Here is a 23142-nt window from a genome sequence, read left to right as displayed (position 1 = left end):
ATATTTTTAGCCATAAACCCTAAACAGGAGGGTAAGTAATATACTTTAACTTTAAGAATAATTAATTTTATTTAGACTTTACTTTGAACTTAATACTAATTAATACTAAGATTAATATCAATACTTGTTATTTTGAGGCTTCATTGCTTGGGAATGTCTTGGGGTTCTGGGAATGTGGGTTGAAAGATTGCGTCTCCCACCGACTCTGCCACTTTCGCTGTGCTCTTGATAATTTTATGGGTTCGTCGCATATGGACACCGAGGCTGACCCTTTCCGCAAAACGGGTTGTGCACAGGGAGCACTGCAACGTCTTCTCCTTGTGGATGTGCCGGTGTTTAACCAGAGCGTTGGCATTGGTAAAGGCCTTCTGGCAGATCTCACAGACCTTGTCGCGAATATTCAAGTGGGCCTTCACATGATCCTTGAGATCCCGCTTGGTCAGAAAGTCTTTTGGGCAGATGTGGCACTTAAACGCCCGGATCTTGGTGTGCACAGCTGTCACATGGGTTGTCATTTGGATCTTTTGTTTAAACGATTTCCCGCAGAACTCACACACAAAGGGTTTGGCAACGTGCTTCTCGTCGTGCGTTTGCTTGTGGATGGCCAACTGGCTGGAAAAGGCGAAGCTGCGGCTGCAGATGTCACAGGCGAAAGCCTTGCTCATGTGCACCCTCTGAATGTGCTGCTGCAGGTGGCAGCGCCGGTCAAAGTTAAGTTCGCACAGCGTGCACCGAAACCAACCGCCTTCGCCCATCTTATGATCCCGGAACTGGTGGGCCTGCAAAGCGTGATCCGTGCTGAACGCCTGCTCACATACCTCGCACTTCAACTTCTGTCGGAATGTCTTTGTGGGCATAAACTTCTTGCATCTTTCGATATACAATTTCTCGGCTAGCGAGAGGCCAACTGTCTGGACATCGGTGAGCGTCTTTATTCTGCGTGAATACCAGCGCCGTAGGCCTAGAATACTGTCGTATACGTCGTAGTGAGTGATGATACCCATTGGAATCTCGGACGTAATCAGATCTGTGATCTCCATGAATGCTGACTTTCGTTCGCTTAAATTCGCAAAGTTCTTGTGATTCGGATCGTAAAGATGAGGAAACTTCGAGTAAAGTTCTATGAAAAGAGTGGTTAACCGGTTCTCCTCCGTGAACACCAGCTTCGGAAGAAAAACAGTCAGCAATTAACTTTCATATTAGTCGTTATTTCGTGATACCCACCTTAATTTTGCAGTCTCCTTCGTCGTCGTCGCTCTCGACCTCCTCCACATTGCCCCGATGCGATAGAAAACTGTATTTGGCATGGTAGTAGAGGGGTACCTTGGACAACCGCTGTGTCTTTTTCTGCCGGGTGATAGCCGCGTACTGGGTATGCAAGCTAGCGATGCATTTTTTCAGTCTGTATAAAGTAAGGTGGATATTGACAGAGCCTTTCAGTTGCTGGGCCAACTCCACGTAGGCAGCGGAGCGTTTCTCTTTGTTTTTGTACTCGTCATCTGCTGGATCCCACAGACAAGAGTGCTTTTTGTAGAGCTCGATAAACTTGGTGATCCGAGGACTTCGTCGGTAAAAAGTGGGATTGAACTGTTGAAAAAATATAGGTTCAATAAAGAATCAAATGTCCGAGATATAACTATACTTTTGTAAGGGCCGGAAAGTCATTGGGATTGGTGGTTTCCAGTTCATAGTCGAACGGTATAGATGGATTGTCAACATCGTCTTCATCTTCGAAGTCGTCCTCTTCCGAGGAAACCGGGAAGTCTACGAACATGGCCTCAGCTAAACAGTCTTCTGGCTCCTGAGTCTGTGACTCCTCTTCTTTCACGGATGCTGACACATCCTCTTCACAGTCACTCCTGATATCCACCTTTTCGTCTTCGGTGTCTACTGATTCGGGCTTTAAGAAACTGTGTTCTCTAATGTGTCGGATGAAGTCCTGCCATCGCTCTATTTCCATCTCCACTGAGCAGTCATTGTCCAGAGCACAGATCAGCACAAAGTGCTCGAAGTTGCTCCGAACCAATATATTTCCGCAAATTACCATAATAACAAACTAAACCGAATAGACAAAACAAAACCCAGCAGCTGTTGGCCAGTGTTGGGAAGCTTGTCAAGACCGGTTTAAGCCAAACCGCGAAATACAAACGTAGTTTGTTTCAATAAGACTTTTAAGATGAATAGTTTACATATTTATTATCCTTTTTAATTTAGAATTTTTGAAAATATTAATAGAAGAGAAGACAAATTAAGAGAATTAAATTATTTCTAAATTATTTATTAGACTTATGACCTATAAAAAATAACTTAAATTCGTATTTATGACCCATTTACATTTTGTTTATTTATTTATATTTAATTTCTTTAATAACAGAGGAAAACACAATAAAAATATTCCTTATCATCTACAGGCTGGGATATTTTGGACTATATCCTGTTGTCCTTTTTAATTGGCAGAATCTACATATTATATATAGTTCTAATCATGCAGTCAAGTGATATAAATCGATGCATTTAATGTAAACACAAATGCTATTTCCCGATATCTCCATTTTAATATAATCCAATTAAATTTGTTGTTTTTCTCTGTGGCCTCGGCGATGTCTGGAGAGGGAAGAATGGTCGTAGAAAGCGGCTCCGCAAACCTCGCATTTTTTATCACGAATATTATAGTGTCCTTTAATGTGGTTGGACAGTTCAAACTTTTTGCGGAAACTTTTGTTGCACAAGTGGCAATGGTGAGGCCGAATGTTGAGGTGGACGCCGTTTATGTGATGATCCAAAAGCAGTTTCAGACGGAACGATTTGCCACAAACTTCGCACACATGCGGCTTCTCGCCGGTGTGGATAAGAGTGTGTACCTTAAGGTCATGGTAGACAGCAAAGACTTTTTCGCAATATTCGCACTTCAGGCGGTTAGCGAAATGCGATCGTTGTTTGTGCCGTTCCATGTCCACTTGTCTGTCAAAGCGCCGCGGGCACATAGAACAAAGATAAGGTAGTTCGCCCAACATATGGGCTTTGAACATATGCACACGGAGGTTGTAGTCGCCGTGAAACCGCCTGCTGCAGACATCGCAGTACAACACAGCACTTTCCGATCCTTTAGCAGGTAAAAAGCTACACATGCGCAAGTACTGCACCTCCTGCTTATTGCAAGACTCAATCAGCTCTTTGGCTTTCAGACGCCTCATAGCCTCATAAGCCCAACGTCTTAGCTTATTTACGGCTATATAAACGTCCGTTTCATTGGCCTTCACAACAGGCTGGAACTCTTCAGCCAGCTTTACATAGGCTTCGGCCCTCGCATCTATTGAACAGAAATCTGGGTGTGCTGGATTGTATAACATCGGATAGTTTCCATATGTCTCGATGAAAGAACTAGTCACTAAGTTATCCTCCTTAAAATTAAGCTGAAATAAAAATACTTCATTATTTAGTCCACACCAAATTCTAAACAATATTTTTACCTTAATTGTGATTAGGTTACTGTCCACTTCGATCTGCCTTACTTTTACGGGCGGCGAAACGCTGAGGAATTCGCATTTGGCATAGTAACGAGATGCCAGTCCGACTAGCTTCCCTTTCGCTTTCATTTCTCCTGCAAGGGCGTATTGCGTGTGCAGCTGCACCAGAGTTCGCTTCAACTCGGCCACAGTCAAAAGTACGTCGGTTTTTAACTCCATACGACTTATTATAGATTTGTACGCCTGCTTCCGCACGCCCTCATCCTCATAAAAGTCATCTGCTGGATTCCACAGGCAGGGGTGTTCCCTATACACTTGGATCAGATGCAGCACACGTGGATTGCTTCGTATAAACGACACTTTGAACTAAAATAGTTGAAACACGTTACAAATAGTTCCTCAGGATGATGGCATTCCTACATACCTTGAAAACCTGATCAGGTCTGGTACGTTTTGGTGGCCTTCCTGGACGCCGTGGTAGCGGTGGCTCTTCAATATATGAGTTAGAGTCGCTACCACTCTCGTACTCCACGAATGGTTCGGCTTTCAAAGAAGCCGAGTAATTGGGGCTGCTGGCTGCATCTCTTTCTGATGGAGCTGGCGCTTCATTGGATTCAGAAAGGTATTCACAGTAAGTCGTCTTATTCTCCGCGTATGGACTAACATCCTCCTAATATTGGACGAAAACGGATTAATAGAATAACAATAAGGTTTCAGGATTTCAAAGATTGCACTTACGTCCATGTCATTTTCAGACTTTAACCATTGGTCATCGTCCTCAACCGTTTCAATGATATTGTAAAACTCTTCTGGTTCGTATTCGATTTCAGGGTCCAACGAATCTTGGTTTTCTTTGATTGGGACATCTGTAGACCCAGAGGCTTCATCCTCCTCGCAGTAATGTGATGTCCGCACATGGTTGATGAACAGCTTCCAATCATGTAGCTCGCTTTCTGTGGTGCAGTATATGCATTTCAGCCGGAACTGCTGGTAATTCGAATTCACCAGCACGCTGCCACACACTTCCATTTTCCTTTAAAAATATATTACGATTTCCCAAACGTTGCTTTAATATTATGTACGCCATTTAACACTGCTCCGAATCCAGTATTGTACAAGGTCAAATGAAATACAAAAGCTATCGAAACTGGTTATCGGCGGTAAAATAAACATATTTGAAATACTGTTGGGATTTATTTGTGCAATATAATTTAAGCATTTTTCATAATTCTCTAACCTTTAAAAACATATTCATTACTTGATAATAACAATAAACAACAAATATTGATTTTTTTTATATTTATTTAGTTTTCTGCAGGAACAATCGTAGTACCTTTTTGTCCATGGCTTCGGACTATATTGTGGGTACGCTTCATATGTGAATTTAATCCAACAAACTGGGAAAACCTAGCCTCGCAGAGTTTGCACACAAACTTCTTCACCTCGGAGTGAATCTGACGATGGCGGATGAGGGAATGACAGCTGGTGAAACCCTTGCCGCAGTCGTTGCAAATCTTGTCGCGAATGTTGAGGTGGCTCTTGATGTGATCTGTTAGGTCGACCTTTTTCACAAAGTCCTTGGGACACATATCGCACTTGAAGGCTCTAATCTTGGTGTGGATGGCAGTAACATGGAGCTTCATTTGGGAACGCAGGCGAAAGGCTTTTCCACATTGCTCACAGACATAAGGCTTATGCCCCGTGTGGGTGCGAATGTGAAGCTCCAAATCGGCGAACACCGCAAAAGTCCGCTCACAATGGTCACATTTAAGCGTTTTGCCAATGTGAACTCTCTGGGTATGATTGGCAAGTTCTACGCGTCCTATAAAGCTGCGCTCGCACAGGGTACATTTGAATGGCAGGTCACCGATTTTGTGGGCTTTAAAGATGTGTGATTGAAGGACGTGATCAGAGTAGGTCACTTGCTGACAGATCTCGCAGACGAGACGCTGCTTAAACATTTTGGGGGGCATAAACCGGCACACGTCCTGGTAAAACTTCTCAGCGCCTTTCCCAGCATTTATGGCGTGCTTGGTACTTTTGTAATACCATTGTCTCAGATTTTGGATTGCTCGGTAGATGTCATCGCTGTTGATATCTGTATTGGGGATTGTAATTTCAGCGGCCAAGCTTTCATAGGCCTGTTTGCGGGAATGCATGTTGGAGAACTCCTTGTGCGAAGGATCGTATAGTTGCGGAAAATTGGCATACAGCTCTATCAACTCTGTGGTCAGCTTGTTCTTCTTTGAGAAATCCAGCTGCGGAATGTAAAGATGAAATTTCTAATCTTGGGAACTTTAATTCACTTAAAACCTGAATTTTTTCCTTTCTTTTAGATAGGTCATAATCCTTAGTGGCCTTAAGAAAACTGCATAGAGTGTAGTTGGTGAAGGCTAATGAATGTTGTTTCTGGTTGCCAGAGAGCACTCGCTTGTTGAGCGTGTTGTACTGTTGATGAATCTTCTTAATGGCCGCCCTAAGGCTTCTTTCGTTAAGGAAGACAGCAACCTTTGACTCCAGTTCAACGATCATCTGTTTAAGGGCTTCCTGGCAGGCACTGGGCTCTTTGTATTTGCTGTGACTCGGATTCCAGAGGCATGGATATGCCTTGTAGATCTCAATGAACTTGGGTGTTCGTGGGTCTCTTCGAAAGAAGGACGGTTGGAACTGAAAAATTAAAATATGTGAGTTTAAGTACGCTTAGATGTGGGATTAAAGAGTACCTTGTATATAGGTGTACTTAGAACAGTAACATCATCTGAAGGATGTTCCCCTGATTCTTTCTCCTGGCCGGGTTCTAGTTCATCTTCCTGATCAGACCCACCAGACTCCTCAGAATCGCTAAGCAAGGACTCAACTGTCTCGATTTCCAGCTCTACATTAAGTTGTTCCTCTTTCGCCGAAAGATTTGTTTCTATCGCTTCTTCGGCAGCAGATTTCTCGGCCATAGCCAGATCTTCTCTGATGACTTCTTCATATTTTTCACTTTCCGGGGGCGTGTGCATGTTCCTGAAGTGGAGAACAAACTGCTGCCACTGGGCCATCTCCACGTCCTTGGGACAGAAGGAGCATCGCATTAGGAACTTTTCGTAGTCATTACTAACGTAAATAAGCCCGCAAGTCTCCATTTTAAGTGAAAAACTGAATACAACAAACTGAAAACAAATCCACCAGGTTTGTTTATGTCCAGATCAGCTGTATACATGGGCGGAGTGAAAGTTCTAAAAGGGTTTCTTATAAAATTATATTCATATCCCGGATTAATACTTAATAATATGGAAATATTTAAAATATATTGAGTAGTTTTTTAATAGTTTTTATTTAGACCCCTATCTACAGCTCTGATAATTATCGATAAATCGATATTAACCTGCTGTTAAATAAACTGTTAACCAAATAATTCTAAATGTAAACACAGCTGACAGAGCCGCACTTTTCGGAAAGGTGTTGTTAGTGAAATAGGTAATTTTCGATGAGATCGCGACCATGGAACAGCACAAGAGTCGGCTGGGGTATACCCTAGGAATGCTGAGTCTCTTCCTCTGTGGCGCTGTCTTCTTTCTGATCGGCTTCTTTCCGGCCTCGTACTCGGTGGCGGAGGATGACAGCAGCGTTCCAGGTGGGCGTCCCACTTCGCTCCACGGCGTCAAGTAAGTTCATCTGTGATAGTTGCGTTTGATAAGACTTTGATAATTGTAAACCTTTCAGATTGGAGCCCCCACCGCCGAGCTACGATTCCTTCATACTATTTCTGATCGATGCCCTGCGCGATGATTTTCCGAATGCCACGTCAATGCCCATATCACATTCCACTGCCTGCGAGAAGCTAAGCCTTCATGTGGACATACCCACTGTAACAATGCCGCGGCTGAAAAGCCTGACCACTGGCACCCTGTCAAACTTTATAGATATTGCTCTAAACATTGGACACACAGAGCAATTGGAAGATTCCTTGCTGCACCGGCTGAAAAAGCAGAAGAGGGTGGTGTCCTTTGCAGGTGACCATACTTGGGTGAAACTGTTCCCGAGTGAGTTCACCCGCCATGCAGCTAATAATGATTCCTTTTTCGTTAATGATTTTTATGAGGTAAACTACAAAATAACTTAATTAAAAAATAATCTACAAATTATGTTGATTTTGCAGGGCGACAAAAGTGTCTCTAAAGTATTGGACTCTGAGCTACAGCAGGAAGATTGGTTTCTGTTGGTCCTCCACTATCTGGGCCTCGATCACATTGGCCATGTCGAGGGGAATACCAGTCCAAGGGTGCAACTTAAGCTGAGGGAAATGGACGAAGCTGTGCAAAAGATATTGGAGCATAAAGTTGTGGTTCTTTTTTGAGTTTTATTTATTTTTTTAAAGTAAAACTCTTTTGTAGAAAAGTTCAAACTATCTGCTCATGCTATCTGGTGATCATGGAATGGCCGATGGAGGCGGACATGGCGGAAACACTCCAGAAGAAACTCTGGTGCCCCTATATCTTTATTCGAGGAATTGTAGCAAAACAACGTAAGAACTTTAATATTTGGTATGACTTTTTAATGAGTTCTGTTATATTTAGAGCGGGCTCGAAACGCTACAACCAAATTGATTTTACGCCTACGCTTTCGGTGCTTATGTCCGTGGAAATTCCAACGCCTTCAATTGGATGCCTTATTCCAGAAATGCTCCAATCGATGTCGTTGGAGCACCAGATGTATGCTTACTTCTACAATGCTCACCATTTGCTTAATAAGGCACGCGTGAAGTTTGGCCACGACCAAGTCCGACGGAGTGGTAATTATACTGCAGTTTCTTCTTAAAATATATATTAATTAATTATTTTTTTTAGATTACTACACATGGTATCAAAACGCCACCCTACTGCACAAAAAATTGCTACAACCTTTGAGAGAAGGCGGTAGTGGAGCTAGCAATGTCCACTATCAGAACGCCAAGCTTAACTATATGCGAGTGGCCCGTGAAATTTCTAGTTTACTCTCAGAGTCACTGGTCAAGTTTGACTACGGCTTCATTGTTCTGGGACTTACCTTAACAACGGTGGTAAGCTTTTCTTCAAAGATGTACAATGATTTCAGTAATTTTTTAGTTATTTCATCCCCTAGACTTCTCTTCACATTGTTATTAGTGTCTTGTACCTGGATCTCACGCAACAACTGCAATTGGACAGCCTGAAAGCGGGGCAGCTGTTAATATCCCTTGCCATGGGTATCCTCCTAAACTTGACCTGCCATGGATTGGATCTTATTCTAATCAGTTCCACTTGGCACAGTATTTTACTTACCATTCCAATAACTCTATCGGTTTATCTTACTTTCGATGTGGCGCAGGCGCTGCTTAAGATTGCCCTTCCACCCATATACACCCGACGTTTGAAGCTTTCCATTCCATTACCTCTACCGCTGCTGGCCTGTTTTGCGATACGGACATTGACGCTTGGGTCTTCCTCGTTTATTGAGCAGGAGTACAAGACGTGGTACTACTTGGGAAACAGCCTTATCCTGTTAACTGCCTTCCGGACCCTTCGTCGTCGCATTACTAAGGCTAATGTGGAGCTGGATGGCCGACACCTCTACACCGTTGCCTCGACATGTCTGTGGCAGCTCCGCAAGGTTTTTGTCATGCTGATGCTACTGACTTTGATGCGATACCTTCACAGGCTTCAGGCGATTCGGAGCACAATCACAATATTCTCGCTGCTGCTACTTTGGGCGCGTCTGCATCATCATAATCAGCTCCTGCAGTCTGTGGCCAGTGGAGCAGCTTTGTTTTTGGTGTACTGCTTTCGTGGGCTCAACGGTCAGGTGCAGTTCTTTGAGCTGGCTCCTTATTTGATGTGAGTATATATTTATATTTCGAAAATTGGAACGATGATCCATCTGGTTATGTATTTATAGATCGCGAATTATGGTGCCCACGCTGGTAATGTTCTGGTGCTGCTTGGCATTGGTTCTAGTCTTAGGATATTTAGCGGCACTTCCCCAGACGAAAAGCTTCGGGGACTTGCCGCCAAGACAAGTCTTACTTCAGCTGCTTCAGACAAACCTCACCTGTTCCTTGCTTCTGTCAGCACTACTGCAAAAGGTGCAAAACATAATCCTGCTGCCGGTACTTCTGGTGGCCCTACAGCAATCCTACAAGCTGTGCGACGTTTTTGCGACCAGTGCACGCAAGTTCTCCGTGCGATTGGTGCACGTATACAAAATTATTCTGACGATATTTTTGGCCAGGATGTTCTACTTCTACCAGGGCAATTCCAACAGCCTATCGACCATCGACCTAACACCCGGATACATCGGTCAAACAAGCTACAACCCTGTGATCGTAGGATTCTTTGTGACTTTAAATACCTACAGCGCGGAAATTCATGCATTTCTTTATCTGATGGTTCACACTCTGCGTGCGGATCTTCGCAACGTGGGTATCATGCAGTTACAGCCGCCGTACTCCATTGCAGCGGACTCCCTGATAGTTCCACTCTACGCTGCGCTCATCATGCTACCAGCATCCTTCTACCTCTGTCTGATGGTGGGATTCCGCTACCATCTCTTTATATACTCCGTATTTTCCCCAAAGGTTCTCTACGACTGTTACACTGTACTGGTTTTCTATTTGGTATTTTTAGTAACGAGTTTGTACTTTAAATTGTTTAAAAATGACGCTTAAATAAGAAATAATTTAAAACGCTTAAGCTAATACAGAATTGTTGTTAGTAGTTTGAATGGGTTTAGATACGTGTGAATTGTTTTAAAATTAACTATTATCGTTAGTTTAAGTTTAAGAGGATACTTCGCCCACGCGAAGAGCGTAATGAATGTCGTCGGCGCTAACGTTTAGCAGGATTTTCTGGAAAAGATCGTTGCGAGAGTGTTCGCTGATGATCAGACGCTCAGCACCCAACTTGGCGCAAAGTCGTAAAGCGCGACCTGGCGCTGGAACGGCCGCGCCCATGAAGGCAGCAATCGTCTCCACCTGCGTGTAGACGCCCATGAAAGTAGTCTCCTCGACGCCAGTGCGCGTGACCTCTGCAGCCACCGCCTGTAGGAAGATCTGCTCCAAGCGTGAACAGTTCTTAATAGCTTGCACCTTGGCACTGGCAATCATTTCAGCCAGGGCCTGCTGTACATGCAGCATGGTCACGCACTTGACATTGGCACTGTCAGCGTCAGCGATTTCTGTGGATCTCCGGCAAATGTCAAGTGCTCGACGGGCATCCCCGGATACAGCAGCCACCTTGCGCGCCACTAGCTGCACGGCCTCGCCCTTAAACGCCTGCGAGCCACCCAGTCGAGCAGTAACAATCTCCTGCAGCTGCTTGTGGGTGTACGGTTGGAATGTGAGACGAGTTAGGCCAAGACGTGAGGTAACCTTGCCTGCAATACAAATTTTATAGAAGTTTGGAGAAGTAAGTTAATTAAAAACCATCTTACCCATTAGCAACCTCTCTGGTAGATCCATGGTGTTGGCAATCGTAACTACCACAAGCTTGGCAGCAGACTTAGTGGGCCAGTCGAGCAGATTGTAGACCACATCCTGGCGCCGGTTGCATAAGATATCCAGCTCATCCACCAATAAAACGGTAGTTACTCTTCGTGGAGCCGGTGTGGTAAAGCGCTTCTCCAACAGCGAATGGGCATGCTCCCAGGACACGGTCTTTCCGGTCAGCTGCTTGTAGATCTGCACGTAAGCCTGACGCGGTTCTGTCAGGCGCATACCATTAATCTCCAAAAACTCGAAGGCAGGAAGTTCGTGCTTCTTGGCCAGGCGCTGTAGTGTGCGTATAACACCGGTAACTGTAGCCGTTTTACCTGTGCCCGGAACACCAGACACATACATGCAGCCGCCGCACTGGTCCTGGATCTTTCCCTCAAGGAAAGCGTAGATGTTCTCAAACTCCTTTTCACGGCAGGGCAGGCTCGTGGGCACCACGGAAACGTGGAGCTGCTCACGGGCCAACTGCAGTTGCGACTTGCTAGAGTCTTCCATCGGACGATCTGTGCGCTGCTGCATACTAGGACTCAGTTCTCCGGCACGGATTTTCTTCATTTTCTGTGAGGGTGTCATGGGGGCAACTGCTCCCTTACTAGGAGTTGAAATTGCTTTGCTAGGAGTAGTTGATGGCTTTGTAGTGGTGCTCATTCGGCGTGATCGGGTGGGAGTTTTTTGGATGGATTTCTTTGGTGTGTAGTCCTCGTCCTCGTCCTCATCCTCATCTTCGGGAACTTTCTTGGTTCGGCCTCTCTTTGGAGTGGATATGATTTCGTCCTCCTTGAAGACGCGCTTCTCCACAATGTTAGATAATTGGATACTTCTTCTGGGAGTTCCCTCAGCTGAAAAAGACCATTATTTAGTTTATTTTCATTAATTTATTAAGTTTATCGTCGTCTTACCCAATCTACTGGTGGTTGACTTTAAGATGCTCTTGCGTCTTGTCGATGGTGTCATTTCCGCCCCAGCCACTGGCTCCTTGACCTTCTTGGTGGGCGTGTGATAAATATCTCCATTGGTCACACCTAAGCGCTTACGGGACGGTGTTTTGGATGTCTCTATTGGCTCCTCAATAGCCAAGGGATCGTGATCCATGGAAGCCAATCTAACCGAGCGCCGCCTCTCCGATAGACGCAGCTTGATTTTCATGTCATTAGACGGGGTCTTTGGATCCGGCGTTTGCTGGACAATGGAGTAGTTTAGACATTCCGAATCGGCCGTGGAGTCCGCTCCTCTATCCAGGCTGAGATTAAGATTACGACGCGCAGCTGAAGCCCGCGACTTGGGCGTTTCCACCTTGGCGTTCTTTTCTGTGAGCGGCGAGGCTGGAAGATAGTTCGCGTTGATCTCCTCGTCCTTGTGGACCGACTTCTTCTTTTCCGAGAGGCGCACCACACTGCGTCCGCCCACAATCTTGATGGGCGACACCTTGTTCTCGCAGTTGAAGTAGTTGACGTCGACGAATTCCAGAGAGTTGGCTGCCTCCATGTGGGAGCGCCTTCTCTTCTCCACAGTTGACTCATTGGAAGCCTTGCTCTTGCGCGCTGACCGTGAAGCGGACTTTGGTTCCGGTTGTTCCAGGTGTATCTCCAAGGGAATCAGGCAATAACGCCGCTTCACCTTGACGAACTTGTAGCGGCTCACAAACATGGGGCAGGCTGTGGACTTCAGTTTGTGGGCCTTACTCTTAATGATATCTTGGGCTGATTTTTCCGAGGTACCCTCCAAAACAACACACTTGCGATAGATGGCTCCTAGGGCGACGTCGTTGTCGTATGGCCTGTGTTCCTCGATCACTTCTAGATCGAAATCAATGGCGATGCTGTCGTCGTCGTAATTTTGTTGTGGGATAGCCTGGGGTCGGGAGTACCACTGGACAACGGCTCGACAGGGATCACGGTCAGTTGTCTCGCGCAGATCGTACATATGCAGGATCTTAGCCACGTCGCATCCGTCCACGGTATCGGGTTCGGCTGCATCGGCATTCGACACCAATATGTAATCGCCTACCGTGAGCGTTAAAGGTCCGTAGATACACTTTTCGTAGAAGTACACGTTTTTGTGCTCCAGACCTTTAACACATTTAGTTGAATCGTGGCCACCGATCCATTTCACCTGCTGCCCCGCACTGAATACATTTTCTTTATTAACCATTGCAAAGCCAAATTACTGGCCCGTTAATTCAACAATTCTCCCAAGTCAGCAGTTAATCTCAATTTGGGTGTTCTACTTATTTGTTCTCTTGCTCTTTAACAATCAGCTTGCCGCCTGTTTTTTTGTTTTGGCGGGAAGCCGATCTTACTCAGACTTTTCCAACACTGTTTCAATAAGTATTGGAGGGGTTTTTGAATTTAGGCATTACCGATCTTTGAATTTATTAAATTTTAACACAAAAATATAATATGAATTATTATATTAAAAAACAACTAATGGGAAAATGAAAAAAATATTTTCTTTCAATATGGGAATTATTATATTTTTATTTTAACCCTTATTTTAGGTATACCTTAAATTTTCTACACTTAAAAAACTTCAACACGTAAATTATTATTGAATAAAAACAATTGTATTATTTTAAAATTATAAAAAAAAAAATCTTGTGAAAAAAAACACATTTCAGATAAGTTCGTAGTATGTTTTAATCTTTTTGGGTGAAGATCCGGGATAATTTTTTTCTTATTGAAAAATAAACAATTATCGACAGAATAAATTTTAAAATCATTAGTAATTATACATTACCTTCACCAAATCCTGCTCCATTTGAGCGTTTAGTGTTTTTTAGTCACAAATCCATTTGCAACCGTTGTCAAAAAATATCGAGTTTTAAATTGTCTTGAAACCTGTTAGAAAGGTTACAAGTCCTACTTCAAAAATACTATTAAAAAATTAAATATTTCTTAGGTATTTGGCAAAATGTTTCGACAACTTCGGGTAAGAAAAATAATTTAATTCCCCTTGGTTGCATAAGATGCACCTGACTGCATTTCTGCCTTCTATTTTTAAATTTCGCTATAAAGTTGACAATGGATATTTCGGGATGGATCTTTATGCCATGGAGACGCAGCCTGTCCAATAAACAAAGTCCTCCACCGCCGCTGGCAAGCACTATTAACGACGTGATTGTGGACTACGACGATCCGGACTATTTGCCTCTGCCGGAGTATCCTGTACGACCGAATGAACCCCTGGACATTCGCAAGCAGCGGTGAGTTTAAATATATAGTTGAACTACAAAATAGTAACAATTTAATCCCCCACAGACTTTTGTATCAATCGCGGAAGCGGGGAATGTTGGAGAACGATTTGCTTCTTAGCACCTTTGCTGCTAAATACCTAGACAATTTTAATGCGGAGCAGACCGCCCAGTATGACCAACTAATCAATGGAGTAAGCAATGACTGGGACATCTACTACTGGGCCACCGATGTGAAGCCCACTCCCAAGGAATACGACACCGAGATAATGAGGCTGCTCAAAGATCATGTGAAGAACGCGGAGCGAATCTCTCGCATTCGTCAGCCGGATTTGTACTCCAGTGAATCCTAGATATATTGCTTAATCCTAGATCCTAGATATTTCCTATCGATCCAGAATATGATCTCTGTTGGCAACCCGTTATACACATATATATTTTTCCAAATACTCCCAAAGAAGTTCAAATGCAAACTCCCGGTCGTGACTGATTTCGAAAAATTCTCTTCAATAATTCAAATAATTCCACAAGAAAAAATCCTTGCTTCGCACCGCATCCTTATTAAAAGTTTAAAATCTTACAAAGTATTTATTTTTTAGGAAAACAAAAAAATATATAGCAATCCCCATTAACATCTTTCAAATACTTTATAAAGAGTGGGTAAGTTGGTTAGCTCGTAGATTTGTTCCTTGAGGCGCGGAGGTGGCAGAAGATATTTTTTAAAGGCTGGAAATAGAACGTGCTCCATGATCCACCTCGGATGTCCGGACATTGGGCCACTTTGCAGCTCCAACTGCGAGTAAAACCGAGCAGTTTCACGGCAAAATGTCTTAAAGCAGCGAGCCTCTTCCTCCCAATCTACTTCGGTGGCCAAGCGTAGCAAGTACACTGGCAGATGAGCCACATTGGGTTGGTGCTGGGATACCAATACAGGCAGGGATTCCAAAAGTCCTTCATCAGAGATCCGTAGGCTAAAGTACTCGCGCATAATGGGTGCCTTTTGCTGAAGAATTTCCACAGCGCTCTCCGCTAATTCCTTTTTGGGACCGTCCTCAGGAGTCCAGCCAGCTGCCTCACTCTCCAGTGCCAGCATTATGAGTTCCTGCACAGAAAGCGGAGGATTCAAGCTTATTTCTGGACAGTTCTGAAATTCGTACAAGAGCCTCTGATAGAATAGTTCCTCAGAGAAAGCGCGCGTGTTGCACAAATAAAGATGCGTTTCATATTGAAAAAGGGCTCTTCGCTCGTCCACACAACCCACGTAGACTAGGTTCTTGATAATGCCCCGGAGCTGGACACTGCAATTCCTCTCCACTCTTTGCCGCATGTCCAGCACGCTGCTCAAGCGCACTTCACGCGACTTTCGGGCTGCTGTCTGTCGAAAACTTTCCTCTGGCAATGGCGGAGCTCCCTCGGAGGAGGTGGATGAAACCCCAGAGTCGCTTTTGACCAAAGAAGTGAAGAACTTCTCCAGCTTCTGTTCGCTAGCGTCGGTGCGGACCAGTTCCTTGGGATAGACTCGCTGGGTTTTATCGCCTGGCTGCGTTTCATCCAAATCTGGAGCGCCTGGTAAGCGTAGTTGTTTATAGAAGGTTCTCGTAGAGTTGCTTCCTAAGAGTCTGGCCTCCAACTGTTCTTTCAGGCGCTCCACAATCTCGTCCTGGTAGAGAAAGTGCACCTCGTGCTTTGTTGGATGCACATTGACATCCACATTCTGGGCTGGCAAGGTGAGGCTCATGTAGATGAAGGGATGTTGGCCTCGCGGCAAGTACGTCGAATATACGGACTCCAGGGCCGCCTTTAAAGCTAAAAAGAATACATTTTATGAGAAACCAACAGGTGGGGGATATGTACCGACTTACAAGTAGATTCCACCAGTCGATTGTTGATGAACAAAAGCATCTGACTCTTTTTAGCTGAGTAGTTGACCTGGGTAACCAGGCACTCGGCCTCGAACTTGAATACTTCGTCCCGATGGCTGAATTCCAACAGCTCTTTGGAAATGGCTGCGCCATAGATGATTCTGATGTTCTCGGAACGGGAACTGTCTATTGGAGTTCTTATACTTGGCTGAGCTTCTCCCTGCTTGCGAAGAGTGAAGCCCACCCGAGGATTGTGGACGGCGTACCTCGCCAACACTTCCGATAGTTTCTGAAACTCATCTGCCGGTGATCTCAGGGCCTGGCGACGTTGCGGCATATTGTAAAAGAGATCCTCGATAGATATGATGGTGCCCTGGTTACCCGCGCAGGGTTTCGGCTGTCCCTGGAGCTTGCCATCCGCGTAGGTGGCCTTGTAGCCACACCTCTCCTTCGCTGTCTTGGTTTGGATACTCAAGTGAGCAACATGGCTGATACTGGCCAGAGCTTCGCCTCTGAAGCCAAACGTTGCTATGTGAGTAAGGTCCTCGAACTTGGATAGTTTCGATGTTGTAAAGCGTTCACAGACAATGCCAAGGTCGTCCTTTCGTATGCCAGTTCCGTTGTCTTGGATTTGGAGAAGCTTAAGACCTCCCTGTTTAACCTGAACTTGGATGTGGCTTGACTGTGCGTCCAGGCTGTTCTCCAGCAACTCCTTGAGTGCGTTGGCAGGTCGCTGGATAATCTCACCGGCAGCGATTCGATTGACCACCACTTCATCCAACTTCCGGATGACTCCAGGCTCCAAGTCTGCCATGGCGGGAAGGTGTTTTCTTAATTCAGCTATTCTATTAATTGTTTAGTGTGGCCGGGTTTTGTATTGGAGAAAGTCAATATGGTCACATGAAATATTTAAATTTCAAAATCTTTAAAATGTAGTTTATTTTATTTCTATAAAAGACGTTTGTTTATTTCCAAAAACTTACCTGAAGACTAATACAATACAAATTAATATTGAACTCGATTCTTAAAATGGCTTTTTAAAAAAAAAACACAATGTTAAATTCAATCAAACGATTTGTTTATTTAGAAAATGTACATGTTAACAATGTTGCTATAATTGCTTTGAACTTTTATAAGTAGTTAATAGTTTCTAATATTCTTTAGTACATAGTATTAAATTTGATATTCTTCATCAGGTAACCTCATGAGATTCAGGTATTTTCGTTTTATAATTGTTTTCCTTTATATTGTCTTTAGGTTAAATTTTTAAATTTCATAAACTTATAAACCAGGTTATATTTCAAACTATTTAACAGTTAAATTTGTAACATTTTAACATAAAGGCGTGTGGTAGTATATTCAATATGAGATTTTTCAATATCTCCCTAAATTTTCAAACATAAACGGTTAAATTCAATTAAGCTCGCTACAAAATAGTATCTCTATTTTTAAATTGGGAATGATTACTTCAATGATATGGGTAATTAATACTATTAGAACCACTTGCATTTGAGGCAAATGAAAACAGAGATTCCAAGTAATATAGTAGTATACTTAAAGTAGTTTCGGACTTTCTTGCGCTTCCGTTCGGCCACTATTTCGTTGAAGTCGATGTACAGCGGATTTTTTTGAGGACTAAAGGATCCCAACTTTTGAAATGAAATTATATTGTGAGAATTTTTCTTAAATGTTTTTATAAAAACTTACATATTTAACGGTTCTCGACATTTCGTTCATAACATCCCTGTAGCCTTGGAGGTTGCTCTGCAAAATAGTTAGTTGCGTCTCCGAAGGCTGTCCCAGTTTCTGCTCCTTCTGATTTTTCAAAACGAATTGCAGAGAAGCCTGAATGATAACCAGCTGTTGCAGATGATTGGCGGCAATCATTAGAATCTCATAAAAGCTAAAGATAATTTTATATTAATAAATATTAAAAATCAAGATCATGCTAAGTGGAAAACCTACTTGTCCATGCCATCCTTTTTTACGCGAGCTATCGATTTCTTGGACCAGTGGTGCAGATGAAAGCTGGAAGATTAAACAGTTTAAACGAAAGTTTGGACCAGGATTTAAGAATAACTCACTCCAGAATGCCCTTCATGATTTTGTTTCGGTAAATTGGGAACTTTATGCCTATCGCTGCAAGCGATTGCTCATCCATGACCAGAAACTCGGCCAATGAGACTCTCGCCTCGGCGAAGTACTGCAGCGTGTTCTGCACATCAATTGATTGGAGAATGCAGTTCAACTCCTGGAAGTACTCCGGGCAGTCGCTCTTTAAGAAAAGACGCGGTATCTGATCTCTTAGAGAATTATAGCCCAAGAAACGGGATGGCACTGAGTACACAGATGGCAGTTGAGGCAAAAGCTGCATGAGATCATAGTAGCCGTGGCATTCCGCCACCTGAGTTGGAGTGTAGCCCTTATTGTTGGCTATTGTGACATTGACGCCAGCCTCCACTAAAATCTTGACCACCTCGATGTGGTTCTGCTCGATGGCATGGAAGATTGGGGTACAGCCGTTATTATCCACGGCGTCGAAGCTCACTTCCTTAATCAGTAAGCGAACAACGCTCGTAAAGCCATTCCGGCAGGCGAACATAAAAGGCGTCATGCCGTACCTATCTGACACGTTTATGACGGCTCTATGTTTTAGGAGCAGACGCACCAATTTCTCCACCAAATAAGGATCCTTGTTCTGACAGTCACAAGCTAGCATCAGTGGCATCACAGAGTCCACCTGTCGGTTGACATTGGCCGATAACTTCTCTATGAAGTACTCGGCTAGTTCATAATGTCCGTTCATACAAGCGTACATCAAAATGGTGGGTCCGCCCTTCAGGCTGTGGTCCACATGAAATAATAGGGCTTTCATTTCCTTAAGCACAGTCGGGAGATCACCATCCAGAACTGCCTCGTAGAGCTTCTGCTCGGGATGCACATAAGGGGCTGGTTTTGAGCGTTTTATCTGCAAAGAAATAATTGGATTTGAAGCCAAGGATAAGAAGGCAACTAAAGGAGTTCACCTCATCCGAGAAGTAGAAGCCATCGTAGCTGCTGTCCGAACCATCGGAATCTGTGGGAGGACCATAGGTGCACTTGCTCATCTTTGTGGAAGAGGGTAGGATATCTTCGGAGGATTCGATAAAATTCTAGCACATTGTTGTCAAAACAAAATGCGCAGGAAGCAAGCAGTGATGAAAAACGTTAAACGGGGATTCTTTTTGAAACTTACAGCACTGCAAGCTTATACCGATAAATTATTGGCGCGCTTTCGACGACTTTCAAAAGCTCTGGAAAAAATACAACTTCATTGGAAGAGTAAGGTATTTATTTTACAAAATTAAAAATTAACATTGCATACAACTATTCATCAAAATCTATTTCTTTTTATCCTTCTTGGCGAATCTGGGTCCTCCGAAATTCTTTCCCTTGTTAAACTTGTTTTTGCCCGCCTTGTTTGCTATTTTAACGGTGCTGGCCTTCTTCTTAGCGGCAATCTTGGTCATTTTCTTGTGGCGATTAGCTTCTGATCTTAGTCGCAGAGCACCACCGCGACTAACGTCTGTTAGATCATTGGTAAACGCCGACTGAGGACCGCGCCGCTTGGGCTGCCTGCTGGTGCCTGCATTTTTGTTACTTTCGGTGGCTGCTCCCAGCTTGCCGGGCCGTTTCCGCAACTTGGCCATCTTGGCCCGCACCAGGGACACTTTCTCAATCTCCTTCATGGCCCGCTCCTTCGCCAGTTGTTCGGGCGTTTTCTTCTTCGGCTCCTCCTTCTTCTTTTTGTTGCGCTTCGCTTCCAGCTCCTTCACCGGCGGTCCATCTTCTCCATCGCCACCGTACTCAGGACGCTTCCGCTTGACTGCTCCTTTGCCCTTACCCTTGGGACCAGCCGGCTTTTCCTCATCTGCCGGAGTCAGTGCCAAGCGTGCCTTCTCATCCTCGCGCTGTTTTTTGGTTTGGAACCAGCCTCGTCGTTCGTTGGACTGGCCCAGCAGTTTTCGCTCTGTTTTGGATAACTGCTGCTCGGTCTTGGCCAACTGGCGTTCGGCCTGTTCTTCTTCAAGAATGTTTTCTATTCAAAAAGAGCAATTAGTAAAATGACTAAATTAAATATTAAATAACAGCACTCACGTATTTCTGGCTCCAGGGAAGTAAGCTTGTTTCGGTACTTCTCAATAATTTCCGGAGGTATAATCCGATTCTTGATGGTGCTTTCAGCATTCTTTATGATATCCTTTACGATCTTCCGCTCCTTTTCACCAGCCAGCGATACGGAAATACCAGCACGTCCGGCACGAGCTGTACGACCCACGCGATGGATGTAATGCTCCGTTGTTATGGGCATGACGAAATTAATGACCGTCTTGACGCCGACGATATCCAGACCTCGAGCAGCCACGTCGGTGGCTATCAGCACGTCGATCTGTTCTTCCTTGAACTTTTTAAGCGATTCAAGACGCTGCTGCTGGGTCAGATTGCCATGAAGTTCTCCTGCTCGGACTCCCAACAAACCCAACAGAATGTGCAGGCGATGGGCCTGTTTCTTGGTCTGCACAAACACCATGCAGTGGTCGTGGAACGTGCGGCAGATCAAGCTGGCCAGAATGGGCTCCCTATCGCCTTCCTTATCTTCCCGAATACGAATAAATTCCTGACGAAGATTGAAGGCCACCTGTTGGTTGTTATTGACGAACACCTTCACAGGCTTGTCCAATGAAACGGCTGCCAGGTCCTTGACCTGCTCGCTCATCGTGGCGGAGAAGAGCATAGTCTGGCGCGTCTTGCAACAAGAGTTGATAATCTCTTTCATCTGTTCCGCAAAGTACTCGTCCAACATCCGGTCAGCTTCGTCAAGGATGAGAACCTACAAATTTAAAAAGAGAATTAATTTAAAATGTTTCATGAATAATAAAATTTTTCTTGAATTTCTTAAATCAGCTTGCCTCTGCCGCGCAGAAACAAGTACCAAGAGATTCGTCTTTGCTCTTAAAAAGAACTCGGAGCGCAAGGACGGAGAATCATCACTTATAATCGAAGGATAACGAAGTACTTCACGTTTACTAACCTCTATCGAATCCAGGGTGAAACTCGGTGTGTTTTTAATATGATCTATTAGACGACCTGGAGTGGCAATAACAATATCTGGATTTTGACGCAGTACCGCCTCCTGGGCCTTTACATCCAAGCCACCGATGGCCAGACCAACGTCGATGCTCGTGAACTGGCACAGTTGCTTGGTAACCTGATAGACCTGAGCACCCAGCTCACGAGTGGGCACCAAAACCAGGACTCTGGTTATAGCCTTGTTGTTAAGCGGTCGGTAAAGAAGTCGCTCCAGCGTGGGTAGCATGTAGGCAGCCGTTTTTCCTGTACCTGTTGCGGCACAGCCACAAATATCACGACCTAACAAGGCCACCGGAATAGTGGATGCCTGGATAGGCGTGGGATAGATGTAGCCAAGCACACCGATGGCCCGCATCAGGGGACGGGACAGATTCATCTGGTAGAAGGAGGTAATCTGGTCATTGGCTTCTATCGAGTCGTCGAATTGCATCTTCTCGCCTTCATCCTCCTCGTCCTCCTCTGCAGCCTTCTTCTTTTTGTTTTTGGACAGTTTCTTTTCACGTAGCCGGAGGTTGTCATGCTTCAGTTCGTCCTCAGAAAGGTCAATTTCGCTACCGTCACTCTGCTCGGCGGCAACCGCCTCTGCACCACCTCTCTTTTGAAGGCTCGCGGCAATCTTGTCATCGGTCTTGGTGCGTGCCTTCCTTTTTACATATTTCATCAAATCGTCCCAAGTGTCTTGGTTGTATTCCTTCACAGAGGACACAAACTCGAAGCCCTTCTCGAACTCTGTGACTTTTTTATGCCTTAATTTCGTGGGTTGGTACTGAAAATAAAATATGTGAAAGGTGAACAAGTGGCAATCAGATTTGATTTGTAACAGCTGATTTCTCTCACCTCCACTTCGGCATCGGAGTCCTCTGAAAGGTTCTCTACCTCTGCATCATCCTCGATGGTGCCAATCAAGTCCAGGTTCTTGGTTGCACCCATTTTATCGTTAAAAATCAATGATCAAATGCAGCGCGTGTTTACAAATCAAACGCACGTGTGCAGCAGCGGTTAGTGGTGGTACCTATTTATAATCGAAATTCGATAATATCGGAATTTGAATAGAATAAATTAAATAACATAAATAATGCAAAAGGGGAAAGAATTTGTTGGAGACGCCTTTATGTATGCATACCGCCATGCGTTAATATAATTTTATTCAATTAATCCTTTCACATATAAAAATATTCTTCGTTATAAAACTACAGGTATGTATCGAAAAAGTTAGTGCCGGCATCTGTTATCGCTCCTCTCGCATTTCGATACAGCTGTTTGTACACTTTGTTATGAAATTTTTGGAAGATTTTCATTGAAAATGCTGCGTTTATTGACAAAAACTCGGCTTGTGAGGTAAGTAACTACAAAGCTTAAAATATTTATGAAATAATCATTCGATACGTATAAATTACAGGCAAATAGTACCAGCCACAGGGCTTTCATCCTCATCGCCACGCTTTTTTGCCCAACAGAAAAAGGAAAACAAAAAACTCGACGAGGAAGTTGTCAACAACGAGCCGATCCAATTCTTTGGAAGCCAGGCGGCCTCCTGGAGAGCAAAGGATACGCGAAGTGGCGGTAGCGATGAGTCGCTGTGGTACCAGCCCTACGTGATCTCGGGCAGCTTGGCCATATTCCTCGTGTACTTCTGCTGGTTGCGGGAGGAGAGTGACATTGACCAGCGGCTGGAGGGAAACCTTTACGACCATGTTAGCGGCATGGAAGAAGTGCAACTGACTGTCAACTACAAGTATAACAAGGAACACGGCCTGGACACCAAAGAGCAAGAGAAGCGACTCTTAGAACTGGGCGTGGATTTGGGCCAGTTGAACGCTAAATTGGCCGCTCAGTAGTCGTAGAATTGGTTATTTATACATGTTTTGTTTGATAAGTTGACATTGATTAAAAAACAATATTCTTAGCAACTAATCAGAATAGTTTTAAATACAAATAGCTAAATTAAATTATAATTTCTAAAAAAAAGCTAAGTTGTCATCACCGTCAACAAACAATCGG

At 44.2% G+C, this 23142-nt stretch overlaps 10 protein-coding genes across 10 annotated transcripts; 3 read left to right on the top strand and 7 right to left on the bottom strand.

Annotated features, from left to right (window-relative positions):
• Nucleotides 1–50: 50 nt before the first annotated feature.
• Nucleotides 51–2121, bottom strand: LOC6496510 (zinc finger protein 674). The gene is made up of 3 exons (XM_001961010.4): nt 1643–2121; nt 1225–1587; nt 51–1163 (listed from the first exon to the last, which is right to left on the bottom strand). Exons 1-3 carry the CDS (start codon nt 2045–2047, stop codon nt 141–143), a joined length of 1791 nt encoding a protein of 596 aa, XP_001961046.1. The 5' UTR covers nt 2048–2121; the 3' UTR covers nt 51–140.
• A 60-nt stretch (nt 2122–2181) lies between these two features.
• Nucleotides 2182–4597, bottom strand: LOC6496509. Its single transcript, XM_001961009.4, has 4 exons — nt 4206–4597; nt 3892–4137; nt 3471–3833; nt 2182–3413 (listed from the first exon to the last, which is right to left on the bottom strand). The coding sequence occupies exons 1-4, from the start codon at nt 4494–4496 to the stop codon at nt 2568–2570; spliced, it is 1746 nt and encodes a 581-aa protein (XP_001961045.1). The 5' UTR covers nt 4497–4597; the 3' UTR covers nt 2182–2567.
• Nucleotides 4598–4751: 154 nt separating this feature from the next.
• On the bottom strand, nt 4752–6842 carry LOC6496508 (zinc finger protein 35). Its single transcript, XM_014908371.3, has 3 exons — nt 6191–6842; nt 5781–6134; nt 4752–5725 (listed from the first exon to the last, which is right to left on the bottom strand). Exons 1-3 carry the CDS (start codon nt 6593–6595, stop codon nt 4772–4774), a joined length of 1713 nt encoding a protein of 570 aa, XP_014763857.1. The 5' UTR covers nt 6596–6842; the 3' UTR covers nt 4752–4771.
• Nucleotides 6843–6852: 10 nt separating this feature from the next.
• LOC6494066 (GPI ethanolamine phosphate transferase 2) lies at nt 6853–10164 on the top strand. Its single transcript, XM_001961007.4, has 8 exons — nt 6853–7117; nt 7176–7554; nt 7612–7791; nt 7847–7977; nt 8030–8244; nt 8300–8511; nt 8574–9304; nt 9366–10164. The coding sequence occupies exons 1-8, from the start codon at nt 6954–6956 to the stop codon at nt 10132–10134; spliced, it is 2781 nt and encodes a 926-aa protein (XP_001961043.1). The 5' UTR covers nt 6853–6953; the 3' UTR covers nt 10135–10164.
• On the bottom strand, nt 10059–13257 carry LOC6496507 (origin recognition complex subunit 1). The gene is made up of 3 exons (XM_001961006.4): nt 11859–13257; nt 10899–11798; nt 10059–10841 (listed from the first exon to the last, which is right to left on the bottom strand). Exons 1-3 carry the CDS (start codon nt 13108–13110, stop codon nt 10246–10248), a joined length of 2748 nt encoding a protein of 915 aa, XP_001961042.1. The 5' UTR covers nt 13111–13257; the 3' UTR covers nt 10059–10245.
• Nucleotides 13258–13705: 448 nt separating this feature from the next.
• On the top strand, nt 13706–14729 carry LOC6494067 (succinate dehydrogenase assembly factor 2-B, mitochondrial). The gene is made up of 3 exons (XM_001961005.4): nt 13706–13887; nt 13974–14161; nt 14217–14729. The coding sequence occupies exons 1-3, from the start codon at nt 13870–13872 to the stop codon at nt 14500–14502; spliced, it is 492 nt and encodes a 163-aa protein (XP_001961041.1). The 5' UTR covers nt 13706–13869; the 3' UTR covers nt 14503–14729.
• A 35-nt stretch (nt 14730–14764) lies between these two features.
• LOC6496506 (DNA mismatch repair protein Mlh1) lies at nt 14765–16896 on the bottom strand. Its single transcript, XM_001961004.4, has 2 exons — nt 16012–16896; nt 14765–15955 (listed from the first exon to the last, which is right to left on the bottom strand). Exons 1-2 carry the CDS (start codon nt 16823–16825, stop codon nt 14778–14780), a joined length of 1992 nt encoding a protein of 663 aa, XP_001961040.1. The 5' UTR covers nt 16826–16896; the 3' UTR covers nt 14765–14777.
• Nucleotides 16897–17072: 176 nt separating this feature from the next.
• On the bottom strand, nt 17073–19208 carry LOC6496505. Its single transcript, XM_001961003.4, has 5 exons — nt 19038–19208; nt 18096–18979; nt 17977–18039; nt 17719–17914; nt 17073–17660 (listed from the first exon to the last, which is right to left on the bottom strand). The coding sequence occupies exons 1-5, from the start codon at nt 19116–19118 to the stop codon at nt 17505–17507; spliced, it is 1380 nt and encodes a 459-aa protein (XP_001961039.1). The 5' UTR covers nt 19119–19208; the 3' UTR covers nt 17073–17504.
• Nucleotides 19209–19324: 116 nt separating this feature from the next.
• On the bottom strand, nt 19325–22175 carry LOC6496504 (probable ATP-dependent RNA helicase DDX27). The gene is made up of 4 exons (XM_001961002.4): nt 21979–22175; nt 21083–21907; nt 20149–20881; nt 19325–20089 (listed from the first exon to the last, which is right to left on the bottom strand). The coding sequence occupies exons 1-4, from the start codon at nt 22069–22071 to the stop codon at nt 19392–19394; spliced, it is 2349 nt and encodes a 782-aa protein (XP_001961038.1). The 5' UTR covers nt 22072–22175; the 3' UTR covers nt 19325–19391.
• A 173-nt stretch (nt 22176–22348) lies between these two features.
• Nucleotides 22349–23055, top strand: LOC6494068. The gene is made up of 2 exons (XM_001961001.4): nt 22349–22479; nt 22541–23055. The coding sequence occupies exons 1-2, from the start codon at nt 22445–22447 to the stop codon at nt 22977–22979; spliced, it is 474 nt and encodes a 157-aa protein (XP_001961037.1). The 5' UTR covers nt 22349–22444; the 3' UTR covers nt 22980–23055.
• The last annotated feature ends 87 nt before the right edge of the window (nt 23056–23142 follow it).

Source organism: Drosophila ananassae, chromosome 3L (assembly GCF_017639315.1).
Source record: "Drosophila ananassae strain 14024-0371.13 chromosome 3L, ASM1763931v2, whole genome shotgun sequence".
Classification (NCBI taxonomy): Eukaryota; Metazoa; Arthropoda; class Insecta; order Diptera; family Drosophilidae; genus Drosophila; species Drosophila ananassae.
Note: the sequence above shows the minus strand (reverse complement) of the source record. Positions and strands in the feature narration are given on the sequence as shown.

What these genes read in the sequence shown, in the direction of transcription:
- LOC6496510 (XM_001961010.4), bottom strand. Translation starts at nt 2,047, where the DNA reads ATGGTAATTTGCGGAAATATATTGGTTCGGAGCAACTTCGAGCACTTT. An exon ending in ACTTTCCGGCCCTTACAAAA is followed by an intron (nt 1,588 to 1,642) that starts GTATAGTTATAT and finishes TTTTTTCAACAG; the next exon opens with TTCAATCCCACTTTTTACCG. An exon ending in AAGGAGACTGCAAAATTAAG is followed by an intron (nt 1,164 to 1,224) that starts GTGGGTATCACG and finishes TTTCTTCCGAAG; the next exon opens with CTGGTGTTCACGGAGGAGAA.
- LOC6496509 (XM_001961009.4), bottom strand. Translation starts at nt 4,496, where the DNA reads ATGGAAGTGTGTGGCAGCGTGCTGGTGAATTCGAATTACCAGCAGTTC. An exon ending in AGTCTGAAAATGACATGGAC is followed by an intron (nt 4,138 to 4,205) that starts GTAAGTGCAATC and finishes GTCCAATATTAG; the next exon opens with GAGGATGTTAGTCCATACGC. An exon ending in GTAACCTAATCACAATTAAG is followed by an intron (nt 3,414 to 3,470) that starts GTAAAAATATTG and finishes TTTTTATTTCAG; the next exon opens with CTTAATTTTAAGGAGGATAA.
- LOC6496508 (XM_014908371.3), bottom strand. Translation starts at nt 6,595, where the DNA reads ATGGAGACTTGCGGGCTTATTTACGTTAGTAATGACTACGAAAAGTTC. An exon ending in TAAGTACACCTATATACAAG is followed by an intron (nt 6,135 to 6,190) that starts GTACTCTTTAAT and finishes TTAATTTTTCAG; the next exon opens with TTCCAACCGTCCTTCTTTCG. An exon ending in AAAGAAAGGAAAAAATTCAG is followed by an intron (nt 5,726 to 5,780) that starts GTTTTAAGTGAA and finishes TACATTCCGCAG; the next exon opens with CTGGATTTCTCAAAGAAGAA.
- LOC6494066 (XM_001961007.4), top strand. Translation starts at nt 6,954, where the DNA reads ATGGAACAGCACAAGAGTCGGCTGGGGTATACCCTAGGAATGCTGAGT. An exon ending in TCGTTAATGATTTTTATGAG is followed by an intron (nt 7,555 to 7,611) that starts GTAAACTACAAA and finishes TTGATTTTGCAG; the next exon opens with GGCGACAAAAGTGTCTCTAA. An exon ending in GAGCTGGCTCCTTATTTGAT is followed by an intron (nt 9,305 to 9,365) that starts GTGAGTATATAT and finishes ATGTATTTATAG; the next exon opens with ATCGCGAATTATGGTGCCCA.
- LOC6496507 (XM_001961006.4), bottom strand. Translation starts at nt 13,110, where the DNA reads ATGGTTAATAAAGAAAATGTATTCAGTGCGGGGCAGCAGGTGAAATGG. An exon ending in GTCAACCACCAGTAGATTGG is followed by an intron (nt 11,799 to 11,858) that starts GTAAGACGACGA and finishes GGTCTTTTTCAG; the next exon opens with CTGAGGGAACTCCCAGAAGA. An exon ending in ACCAGAGAGGTTGCTAATGG is followed by an intron (nt 10,842 to 10,898) that starts GTAAGATGGTTT and finishes TTTGTATTGCAG; the next exon opens with GCAAGGTTACCTCACGTCTT.
- LOC6494067 (XM_001961005.4), top strand. An exon ending in CTGGACATTCGCAAGCAGCG is followed by an intron (nt 14,162 to 14,216) that starts GTGAGTTTAAAT and finishes AATCCCCCACAG; the next exon opens with ACTTTTGTATCAATCGCGGA.
- LOC6496506 (XM_001961004.4), bottom strand. Translation starts at nt 16,825, where the DNA reads ATGGCAGACTTGGAGCCTGGAGTCATCCGGAAGTTGGATGAAGTGGTG. An exon ending in TCGACTGGTGGAATCTACTT is followed by an intron (nt 15,956 to 16,011) that starts GTAAGTCGGTAC and finishes TATTCTTTTTAG; the next exon opens with CTTTAAAGGCGGCCCTGGAG.
- LOC6496505 (XM_001961003.4), bottom strand. Translation starts at nt 19,118, where the DNA reads ATGAGCAAGTGCACCTATGGTCCTCCCACAGATTCCGATGGTTCGGAC. An exon ending in GCTTCTACTTCTCGGATGAG is followed by an intron (nt 18,980 to 19,037) that starts GTGAACTCCTTT and finishes ATTTCTTTGCAG; the next exon opens with ATAAAACGCTCAAAACCAGC. An exon ending in AAAAAGGATGGCATGGACAA is followed by an intron (nt 17,915 to 17,976) that starts GTAGGTTTTCCA and finishes AATTATCTTTAG; the next exon opens with CTTTTATGAGATTCTAATGA.
- LOC6496504 (XM_001961002.4), bottom strand. Translation starts at nt 22,071, where the DNA reads ATGGGTGCAACCAAGAACCTGGACTTGATTGGCACCATCGAGGATGAT. An exon ending in TCACCCTGGATTCGATAGAG is followed by an intron (nt 20,882 to 21,082) that starts GTTAGTAAACGT and finishes TTAAATTTGTAG; the next exon opens with GTTCTCATCCTTGACGAAGC. An exon ending in TTCCCTGGAGCCAGAAATAC is followed by an intron (nt 20,090 to 20,148) that starts GTGAGTGCTGTT and finishes CTTTTTGAATAG; the next exon opens with AAAACATTCTTGAAGAAGAA.
- LOC6494068 (XM_001961001.4), top strand. Translation starts at nt 22,445, where the DNA reads ATGCTGCGTTTATTGACAAAAACTCGGCTTGTGAG. An exon ending in ACAAAAACTCGGCTTGTGAG is followed by an intron (nt 22,480 to 22,540) that starts GTAAGTAACTAC and finishes TATAAATTACAG; the next exon opens with GCAAATAGTACCAGCCACAG.